Source organism: Nanorana parkeri, unplaced genomic scaffold (assembly GCF_000935625.1).
Source record: "Nanorana parkeri isolate BGI_ZX_2015 unplaced genomic scaffold, ASM93562v1 scaffold950, whole genome shotgun sequence".
NCBI lineage: Eukaryota > Metazoa > Chordata > Amphibia > Anura > Dicroglossidae > Nanorana > Nanorana parkeri.
This window is the reverse complement of record NW_017307218.1, coordinates 53,854-65,306: the sequence shown is the minus strand read 5'-3', so window position 1 is coordinate 65,306 and position 11,453 is coordinate 53,854. Positions and strand designations below refer to the sequence as shown.

Sequence of the window (11,453 nt, the reverse complement as noted above, 5' to 3'; positions counted from 1 at the left end):
ATCGGGTGTGTGAGACGTAGTGAGATTCCTCCTCTTTATCTGTCCTGGTGACCACTGCATACAAGACACAAAGAGAGGGACAATCCTCAATTCTGAGTTGTCACCAGAGCAGTAAAAACCTTCCAATGGGGACATTTATTCTCACGACAACTGTCTAAGAATGGTTCCAATTCAAGTATTTCCTGTTGTGTAGACAAAGACAGATTGGGGCACTTTGTACCAGTTGCATAAAGACCATTCAAGTGCTTCTAAACTTAACAAGAAGAATGTAATGTATAGAAGCTTACAATTCCTTAAAAGGTGGTGGCTGGTTCACCTGGTGATCCTGCCAGTAACACACTTCCACGTCCTAAGGTGACAATATTCACTCACTGTACTGTATCTGTGGAGGAGCAGTGTTGTCACCTTAAGGTCTCGTTCACACCTAGGCGTATTGCATATGCGCGACCGCCGCAGTTTTTTTTACCGGTAAAAAAGTTGCGCGACCGTCGCGCGTTTCCGAAGGCTACTTGGCTGTATCCCAATGGAAACGCGCAACAAAAAACGGCCCAAAGTAGTACCTGTACCTTTTCAGGCGTGGGTCGTTTTGTAGCGCGTTAGGGACGGGCGGAAATACGCCAAGGTGGGAACGAGACCATTGGGATTTATATTTTTGAGCGTAGTTTTGTAGAGCGTTCTTCGAGCGTAGAACGCGCTACAAAACGTTCAGGTGTGAACGAGGGCTAAAGCTGCCCATACACTGTTCTATTTTTCTTGTTCAAACGGCGGGCTGAGCAAAAAGAGCAGATTTCGCCATTAATGCTATGAGCATGTTAATCAAGGAATCCCCGCTGTTTCTTTTGTATTCTGACAGCGGCCGACAGCTCATTGGCTCTGTTCGTACAAAGATTTCCTGACTGGCTCCTTCGATCAGCTGATCGAGGGATGCCGGCCGGAAGGACGCCGACAGCGGCACCCACTGTGTGAATTTCGTCCGACTCCTTAAGGGCCCATTCACACCACCTCCAGATAATCTCCAGACCAGATTGTTTCCGAACCTAAAATGCATCCTAATATATCCCTATGCTATTTCTGGACTCTGTTTACACCGGTGCAGTCCGTTCCAGACCAGACCAGAAAAATACTGCACGTCTAATTTTGTCTAGTCTAGAATGCACTGGAACTGCGGGCAGGTTCACACCATTTTCCGGACCAGTCTAGTCCGGAAAATGGTGTGAACTTGCCTTAAGAACAGAGTCAGGAAGTGTTCTGTAGTCCACAAAGGTGTACTGGGCAGGGCTCATACCACTGCTTGGGATTTCAGTGCGGTAGAGGCATTGTGCTGTCAGCACACTACAGGAAGTTAGTCCTCCTGAGTACATCCTCCTGGAAAAATGGAGCAGCGAACCGGCTGCATATGTATAGTGGCCAATCCACAGGTAGTGAATGGATTTCTGGCAGGATCAACAGGTATTATTTGCACTTATAAAATAGCTAGAAAAAAAATACAATTTCAATTGTATTTACAAAGACCAAACTTGGGCAAATAAGAGGAGTCCATCGTTAGGATTTACATACACTTTATTAGATAACTGGATTAAATAGAGTTTTTTTGCCTGGGGTTCAGCTTCTAATACATCTCTACAGTACTGTATGGAATTAGATTTTACACTGACGCTCATGTCAAATAAAAAGCGTTTTATTCTTCTATCAAATGACTACATATTATACCGTATCATTCCTTATGAACAAGCACTTACTTGTTACCTACATCCTCTCCTCTCACCACATTACTATCCACGATGGTGAAGAAACCGATGCCTGGAGAAAGAGGAAATGAAGTTATCCAATCACAATTTAACTCACTTATAGTTAATAGTATTTAAGTGATCACTCTGATAAATTATTACATTTCTCCACTTGTAGGGTCATTATGTTAGAGCGATAAAAGGACGGCGGCACTATAGACACACATAATATGATAATTACAGTCATCTGCAGCCTCCTGGAAATACATGACATATGAAACTGTCAAAGCATCACTTGTATAATCACAGACATATAAATGCCGGTCATTGTCATCAATCTGGATGTCAAGTCATGACATTAGGGATAATAGTTATATGGCGTTTAGAAGATCACGGGCTTAATTGGGTGCGACCTTTATTCTAATTAGTGATTAGCTTGCAGACACATCATTCCAAATTATACAACATATTTACCAGGTATCTCCTTCATAGCACTGACACACAGCACGTCTGGAGCAAAGAAATCAGCACACTGGCAACTGAGGTCCCAAAATAGAAGAACACTGATACTCGGGGTCCCAATAGAAGAACACTGATACTCGGGGTCCCAATAGAAGAACATTGGTACTCGGGGTCCCAATAGAAGAACATTGGTACTCGGGGTCCCAATAGAAGAACATTGGTACTCGGGGTCCCAATAGAAGAACACTGATACTCGGGGTCCTAGAATAGAAGAACACTGACACTCAGGGTCCCGGAATAGTAGAACACTGACATTCAGGGTCCCAGAATAGTAGAAAGCTGACATCCAGGATCCCAGAATAGAAGAACACTGACACTCGGGGTCCCAGAATAGAAGAACAATGACATTCAGGGTCCCAGAATAGTAGAAAGCTGACATTCAGGGTCCCAGAATAGTAGAACACTGACACTCAGGGTCCCAGAATAGAAGAACACTGACACTCAGGGTCCCAGAATAGAAGAACACTAACACTCAGGGTCCCGGAATAGAAGAACACTAACACTCAGGGTCCCGGAATAGAAGACCATTGATACTCAGAGTCCCAGAACAGTAGTACATTGATACTCGGGGCTCCAATAAAGAAGCACACTGACACTCAGGGTCCCAGAATAGGAGAACATTGACACTAAAGGTCCTGGAATACTAGAACACAGACACTCAGAGTCTCAGAATAGTGTCATACAGACACTCAAGATTCCAAAGTAGAAGCAGAACGATAATCAGGTCGCAGAATATTGCCACCATGATAACAGGGATTCCAGGATAAGTGTACTAACACCAAGGGTCCTTAAATAGAAGAACACAGACACTCAGGGCCCCAGAATAGTAGAACATTGAAACTCAGGGTCCCAGAATAGAAGAACACTGACACTCAGGGCCCCAGAATAGAAGAACACTGACACTCAGGGCCCCAGAATAGAAGAACACTGACACTCAGGGCCCCAGAATAGAAGAACACTGACACTCAGGGCCCCAGAATAGAAGAACACTGACACTCAGGGCCCCAGAATAGAAGAACACTGACACTCAGGGCCCCAGAATAGAAGAACACTGACACTCAGGGCCCCAGAATAGAAGAACACTGACACTCAGGGCCCCAGAATAGAAGAACACTGACACTCAGGGCCCCAGAATAGAAGAACACTGACACTCAGGGCCCCAGAATAGAAGAACACTGACACTCAGGGCCCCAGAATAGAAGAACACTGACACTCAGGGCCCCAGAATAGAAGAACACTGACACTCAGGGCCCCAGAATAGAAGAACACTGACACTCAGGGTCCCAGAATAGAAGAACACGGACACTCAGGGTCCCAGAATAGAAGAACACTGACACTCAGGGTCCCAGAATAGAAGAACACTGACACTCAGGGTCCCAGAATAGAAGAACACGGACACTTAGGGCCCTCAAATAGAAGAACACCGACACTCAGCGTCCCAGAATAGTGGAACATTGACACTCAGGGTCCCACAGCAGTAAAACACTGACACTCAGGGCCCCAGGAAAGTAGCACACTGACATTTGGGGTCCTAGAACAGTACCACAATAACACCCGGGGTCCCAGAAAAGTAGCACACTTATGCTAAAGGTTCCAGAATATCGTCACACCGACACTCTGGGTCCTAGAATAGTGGTACACAAATCCGACAAATGAATATTCAGGGTCTCTGGGCATCATGACTGCAGAATATTGTATATGAAATATCACAAATCTCCTGCAGTGATTGTAGCTTTCATCATTGCTGACCAGGTTACCTATCAATCCGATCACTAAAATCTCAAGGTACCTTTAACATGGTGATGTCATTTCAAAAGTAATTTTGTAATATTTTCCAATCTGCAGCTTTCTTTTAAACAACGCCTGATGATCCTGCCACTTTCTCTTACAGGGTGACAACGCTCTGTCCCTGTCTTCTGCATTGCCACCCTGTGACATGCTTTCCCTATGGAGACTACAAGTGGCTGCCCAACACATTACGAAAATGGCAATTGTTTATGACACATGGAGGGGAATTTATCAAAACTGGAGCAGATCTGCACTGCAACCAATCAGCTTCTTTCACTTATTTTCAAATATAAACTGAACAAAGTGAAGAGAGACGCTGATGGGTTGCCATGGGCAACCGCTCCAGATTTTGGTAAATTCCCCCCACTGTGTTTTAGCAAAGTAATGGTCATTTAGTTTGGCTTTACATGACTACTCACCGGGCAATACTAAATTTTTAAGGATCTCAGTGCCAGTTGCTGTGGCATTTATAAGACACACATGAGCCGACTCCAGAGCTTCCTGTCCATGGTCGCCCCATAACCTGGGAAAAGAAGGGAGAATGAGATTGCTTAGAACAGAGCTCATTTACCACATGAACAGGTAGACTGCTCCCTGCAGTACATCAAGCTACAGGAAGGCGCTGATATTGCTCACGCCAGCGATGCTCTCACTGTCATTACTTTCCTTTCCATGCAATGCAAATACAAAGCACGATAAGGCTAGCAGCTCGTTCTACAAAATACTACAGGGGTAGGCAACCTGGGCACTCCGGCTGTTGTGGAACTACAAGTGCCATGAGGCATTGCAATCTTCTTGTAGGATTTTGTGATCTTTTTAGTGCGACTGTGCCCGACTCCAGACAAAGAAAAACTTGTGGGCTACCCACTGCAAGGGTCAACTGCTTGTTTTTATCTAAGGGGCTCAAATAAAGAAGATATACTCATCTGATCCTCAGTCCTGCAGGGCTGCTAGACCGGTCCCCACAGCCTCTCCTCCCCCTGGGCTCTGGCAGCCTAAGAGCCGCTGACTTTATCACATCTTATGCAGGTCCAACGACTTGCATTAGATGTGAGGAGGCGGAGGGACATTCAATAGTCAGAATGGGGGGAGAAAAGAGGTGAGTGGTGACCGCTGCGGGACTGAGGATCAGGTGAGTATATCCGCTTTATTTGAGCCCCCCCCCTTAGAGAATACGAGCATTTTACCCTTGCAGTGTGGGGGGTAGACCAGGGGTAGCAAAAGTCCAGCCCTCCAGCTGTGGTGAAACTATAAATCCCATGCTGCAGCTCTCTCCGGGAGTCATGTCTGTGAGAATCTTGCAATGCCTCATGGGATTTGTAGTTCCACCACAGCTGGAGGGCCGGAGTTTGGCTACCCCCGGGGTAGACCAACTGCAAGGGTAAGTTTTTTTCTTTACCTGAAGTTCTTCTTTAAAGCCACAAGTCCTCCAGCAGGTCCATACCTCCATACAGACCTGAGGCAGGGGGGAAAACATTTCAAGAGCCTGCACACTGCACCCATGACACTCTGATTGTGGGTGCAATGCTCTGCTCAAAAATGAGTAACTGCACATTGATCATTATATCACCATTGCTGCTATTACTAGTCTTCGCACAAGATGGGCTAAGCCTTTAAATAGTGAAATACATTCCAGGTGCATCAAAGCAAGAGGTGTGCACAATCTCCTCATTCTTTTCTAAAGCAGCCACAGTCTGAGATGACAAGCCTGTCCCTTGGCAGCATGCTGTAGAGAAGAACACTTGCTCTGAGTTGAGTGGAAGCAATAGTCTCTCTGCAGAGGTCCAACACCCTCCATTGAGTCAGAGCTTACAAACCATCAGGGAACAGGAGCTTTGCTGATTGCAGAGCTACATATGTGATTCAGCAGAGGGCGCGACAGACCACTGCTTCCAGACAAAGAGAAAGGGTCCTTCTCTATAGCTGCTGGCAGGGGACAGGCTTTTCTATTCAGGCTGTGGTTGCTTTGGAATGAAAACCAACTGTGAAGCGTTGGGCACCTTTTATTTGGATGCAACGGGAATGTATTTAGATGATATAAGCTGGCAGTCCCATTGGGCTTTAACATGGGCGGTGGAATCAGCTGGACGTGCATGTTTATGATGGAGCCCCCACCTAGGGTTGCCACCTTCAAGGGAAACCCAAACACTCTAGTGCTGTGTGCATCAATTTCCAGGTGGCTGTGCAGAATCTCAGGGCTTTTTCACACCAAGTCCGGAGCAGATGCAGAGCAGTTACAGAACGCATCAAAAATGCATCCGATGTATTCCAATGGTATTTTGGGCTCTAGTTCACACGACAGCGTTCTGTTCCAGAGCATGTGGAAAAACTGCAGCAAGCCCTATTTGTTCTGCTCTGGAACACACCAAAGCGGCCCAGAACGCGGCATAACACACTGCACTGCATGTGCAGAGACTCATGCAGATCTGGTCCAGATTTGGTGTGGGCTATGCAGACCCTCAGGTGGGCTATGCGGACCCTCAGGTGGGCTATGCAGGCTATGCCATGTCTCACCAGGGGTCCAAAGGCAGGCAGCATGTTGTCAGGAAGATGGAGATGTTTACAGGTACCTGAGGCTCATGGGAAGGCTGCCTCAGCAAGCACCAGACCTCAGGCAGCCGCATCTGGCAAAAAATTAAAGTGCCGGCACTTAGTGTCTTGTGTCTGGGTGTCAGCTGGCCTGCAACCTGGACACAGGACTCAAAAACTGGACTGTCCGGGTGAATCCCGGACAGGTGCCAACCCTACCCCCACCCCCAGCTCTGGTCTAATCTTTGGATAGCAAAATCAATCATGTTATAAACTCCAACCGATTTCCCCCCATAAGTTCAGTCAATCAGGACTGGTCAGTGATCAACTCATCTCTATAGAAACTTAATTAAACAATGCAGATAATAATAAACACACAGCCCAGTGTATTACCCTGCACAGTGATCATACCCAGCACTGAGTCTCTGCACACTGACGCATAACACTGTAGCAGACACCCCCTCAGTCTCAGCATCCCCTCCAGCATTATACACTACCTGAGCTGCCTGTCATATTTCTGCTCCTTCACCACCTTCGCCATGATCCTAACCCGGAAGTGAACCACAAACAGCAGCCCACTAGCGGTATCCAAACTTCACCGGCCGGTGGCGCTAACACGCCGTATACCGAACCAGCTGCAGCAGTCCATTAGCAGTACCCGGGCTCCACCGGCAGGTGGCGCTAACACGCCGTATACAGAACCAGCTGAAGTATTCAAACTTCACCGGCAGGTGGCACTAACAAACCAGCTGCAGTAACTCACTAGCAGTACCTGATCTTGACCACCAGGTGGCGATGACACATCATCTAGCGCAAGAAGGGATTGTGTTAACTGGTTATGATGTGTGAGATCTTTTCTATTGTGATATGTTATAATGTGGATCCCTTGGAAAAAAAATCAACATTTTTATTAAAGCTCCTTTAGTTCCCCACCCTAGGCCACACTAGAAACGTCTTGCAGTTCCCATCCCTGGCACAGTTTAATGCATGCAAGCGTCTTTTTGCATGTTAGCGCGAGACATTTTTTAAAATGTTATGATGTGCAAAAATAAAAGTTTTTTTTTGTTATTTTTCCTGCTGCAAGTCATAGGAAATGGATTTGGTAAAAGAAAAGGCTTTCTTCAAGTAACTCAGTCATAAGAGAAATTTAGGCAATCCACTCTTTTTGAAAATGCCAGTTGCCTGGTTCTTGGGACAGTTCTTCAGCTTTAATACATTCTGGATCTCTGACTTGGGGGCATGAATGCAAAACAAGACAGCCAGGGAAACTTGTTTGGAGTTAGGGCCGGAAAGTAATGAAGCCAGAGAATCAGTATGAGAACCAGGCCATCTGAATCTTCAGGTCAGCGATGTCATTTATTTCATGACACTTTTCCTTACCTGATGTGCTTAAAGTGACCCTGTCATGAATTTATATTCTGCCAAAATGAAAACCCTGTAAAAAAAAAAAAAACGAAATGCAATGTTCCGGCAGAGTATGAACTTCATAGGATTAAATGGAGAGTGCAGAACACTTGTGCGGCCTTGCTCTGAAGATTTCCACAAACGGCTCAGCGGCCTCAGGTACGATATATCGCTGTATGAGGGACATGAGAGTATAAGACTTACAGGGACACTGCAATGTAAGTATAACCACAACAAAAGGGCAGTTACACTTTAAAGCATAAAACATTGCATGATACCACACAATAAACAAAAGCACAGCAGGGCATTGGTGTGAACCGAAGTTATCAGCTATCCTCATATTTACAGTCTATAAAAATGCACACACACACACTGCAAGAGTTGAATGCTTGTTAGCTCTAGGGGTGCAGGAAGAGGCTGTATTGCTCACCTTACTCCTCCCTCCAGCAGGCTTCACTGATCTCCTCTACTACCTGCCACTCCAGGATGTAGGTCGTCCTTCCGTGTCATCACATGCAATGCAGGACTATTAGTTCTGTATTGTATGTGGAGGAGGCGAGCGTGTGACCACAGTCGGGAACGCCTTAAAGACCCAATTCCTGTACCTTCAGAACTCAGTTTAGACCCAATTCCTGCATCTTCAGACCTCAGAGCAGACCTAATTCCTGCATCTTCAGACCTCAGATCACCCCAAATCAGCCCCAATTCCTGCACCTTCACACCTCAGATCAGCCCCAATTCCTGCACCTTCACACCTCAGATCAGCCCCAATTCCTGCACCTTCAGACCTCAGAGCAGACCCAATTCCTGCACCTTCACACCTGAGATCAGACCTAATTCCTGCATCTTCAGACCTCAGAGCAGACCCAATTCCTGCATCTTCAGACCTCAGATCAGACCCAATTCCTGCACCTTTAGACCTCAGATCAGACCCAATTCCTGCATCTTCAGACCTCAGAGCAGACCCAATTCCTGCATCTTCAGACCTCAGATCAGACCCAATTCCTGCACTTTTAGACCTCAGATCAGCCCCAATTCCTGCCCCATCCGACCTCAGATCACCCCAAATTCCTGCACCTTCACACCTCAGATCCCCCCAAATTCCTGCACCTTCACACCTCAGATCCCCCCAAATTCCTGCACCTTCACACCTCAGATCAGCCCCAATTCCTGCACCTTCACACCTCAGATCAGACCCAATTCCTGCATCTTCAGACCTCAGATCAGATCCAATTCCTGCATCTGCAGACCTCAGATCAGAACCAATTCCTGCATCTTCAGACCTCAGATCAGACCCAATTCCTGCACCTTTAGACCTCAGATCAGCCCCAATTCCTGCCCTATGCGACCTTAGATCACCCCAAATTCCTGCACCTTCACACCTCAGATCACCCCAAATTCCTGCACCTTCACACCTCAGATCAGCCCCAATTCCTGCACCTTCAGACCTTAGATCAGCCCCAAGTCTTACGCCTACAGACCTCAGATCAGATCCAATTCCTGCACCTTCAGAACTTCAAACCTTAGATCAGTTTCCAGTTTCTGTACCTTCAGACCACAGATCAGCCCCGATTTCTGCACCTTCACACCTCAGATCAACCCTAATTCCTGCACCTTCAGACCTCAGATCAACCCCAGTTCTTGCACCTTTAGACCTCAGATCAACCTTAATTCCTGCACCTTCAGACCTCAGATCAGCCCCGTTTCTGTACCTTCAGACCTCAGATCAGCCCCAAGTCTTATGCCTACAGACCTCAGATCAGCCCCGGTTTCTGCACATTCCCACCTCAGATCAACCCTAATTTCTGCACCCTTCAGACCTCAGATCAACCCCAGTTCTTGCAACATCACACCTCAGATCAACCCTAATTTCTGCACCTTCAGACATCAGTTCAACCCCATTTCCTGCATATACAGCCCTCAGATCATTCCTAGTTCCTGCACCTTCAGACCTCAAATTAGCCCCATTTCCTGGACCTTCAAACCTTAGATCAGCCCAGATTTCTGCAGCTTCAGACCTCAGATCAACCCCAATTTCTGCACCTTTAGACCTCAGAGCAGCCCCAATTTCCTGCACCTTTAGACTTCAGATCAACCCCCATTCCTGCACCTTCAGACCTTTAGATCAGCCCCAGTTTCTGTACCTTCAGATCTCAGATCCGCCCGAATTCCTGCACCTTCACACATTAGATCAGCCCTAATTCCTGCACCTTCACACCTTAGTTCATCCCCAATTCCTGCATTATACCACCTCAGATCAGACTCAATTCCTGCACTTTCAGACCTCAGATAAACCCCAATTCCTGCACCTTCAACCCTCAGATAAGGCCCAATTCCTGCACATTCAGAGCTTAGATCCGACCCAATTCCTGCCTTTCTGAAATCTTTCTAGAGTTGGGTGAGCCACAGGCACAAAGGGGCAGGCCAGGTTTTGTATTAGACAGTGACGCTGTATTCGTAGGAAGCAGGGACTGCAAGATGCCGATACCAAGACGAATTCAGGTAGTTACACTGCTTGCAATAAAACAAATGCATTTAATAATGTAATAATGCATACATATAATGTATGCATTATTATATTATTAAATACAGAACTACATTAATTTGTGCTGAGTTCATTTGCCCAGAACTCCGCTTTAGCAGACAGTACAGTCCTTGCGTTGGCTGCTATGTGCGCTACAGACTGCAAGCTCAGTATACGGACTGGGTGTTGCTCGCCTTGTGTTGTGATGTCTAAGTTTCCGCTGTGTTAAAATTTGCTAACAAGTGCAAGCCTTCTGCGAGAGCCACTTCACATGGAAAGTATTCCACACATGTGAGGACTGCAGGGAGTGTAAACACATACGTATCCACCCTGGGGCCAAGAATAAATTGTCATGGCTTGAACCCCCTTCTCAGCACGTGGGACAGAGTCGCCTCCGATATTAACCGCCTGGCTGCTGGCCTTGATTTATGGCCGGCGGTCCGGTGAATGTACACTGGTGTTGTGGAGACCGTGCATGCAGACAAATGACTTTTCACCGGATACCCCTGACTGCTGACCAGCAAAGGTCAAAAACGTTGTCGAAGTGCAAAAACTTTATTGACATAACTTGAAAAGGTCAAAAACATTGATAAAGCTCAGCAGCTTTGTTGACTTGGCTTGGAAAAGTCCCTAGTGGCATAGGAACACAGCAAGTCACTGAATGTTTTAGGGCTCATTTGCACTTTGCCGTACCTGGGTATTCTGTTAACGCACGTGCGCTAATATGTATTGCATTTGGGCAGCCTGTTCATTTGAAATGGGCTGCCAATGCACAAGAATGGACCAGAAAATTGACGAAACAAGCTACTGTGTTGGCTGGCCATACAGTGATCAATTGTTTTTCCTTCAACCTGCGGGCTGAATAAAAAAAATAGACCCAATTCCTCCATCAACACTAACAGTGTGTCGATCAAGGAATCTCGCTGTTTACATTGTATTCTGACATTTGCTGCCGGTCA

General features: G+C 46.5%; 1 protein-coding gene across 2 annotated transcripts in view; it reads right to left on the bottom strand.

The window, feature by feature from the left end:
• Positions 1 to 7,131, bottom strand: part of NAE1 (NEDD8 activating enzyme E1 subunit 1) — a 29,015-nt gene extending 21,884 nt beyond the window's left edge. For both annotated transcript variants that reach the window (XM_018566449.1, XM_018566448.1), the window contains exons 1-3: positions 7,064 to 7,131; positions 4,457 to 4,560; positions 1,740 to 1,800 (exon numbers count right to left, since the gene is read on the bottom strand). In XM_018566449.1, coding sequence (XP_018421951.1) covers positions 1,740 to 1,800; positions 4,457 to 4,560; positions 7,064 to 7,107 — 209 coding nt within the window. In that variant the 5' untranslated portion in view covers positions 7,108 to 7,131. The remainder of the gene's footprint in view (positions 1 to 1,739; positions 1,801 to 4,456; positions 4,561 to 7,063) is intronic.
• Between the last annotated feature and the right edge of the window lie 4,322 nt (positions 7,132 to 11,453).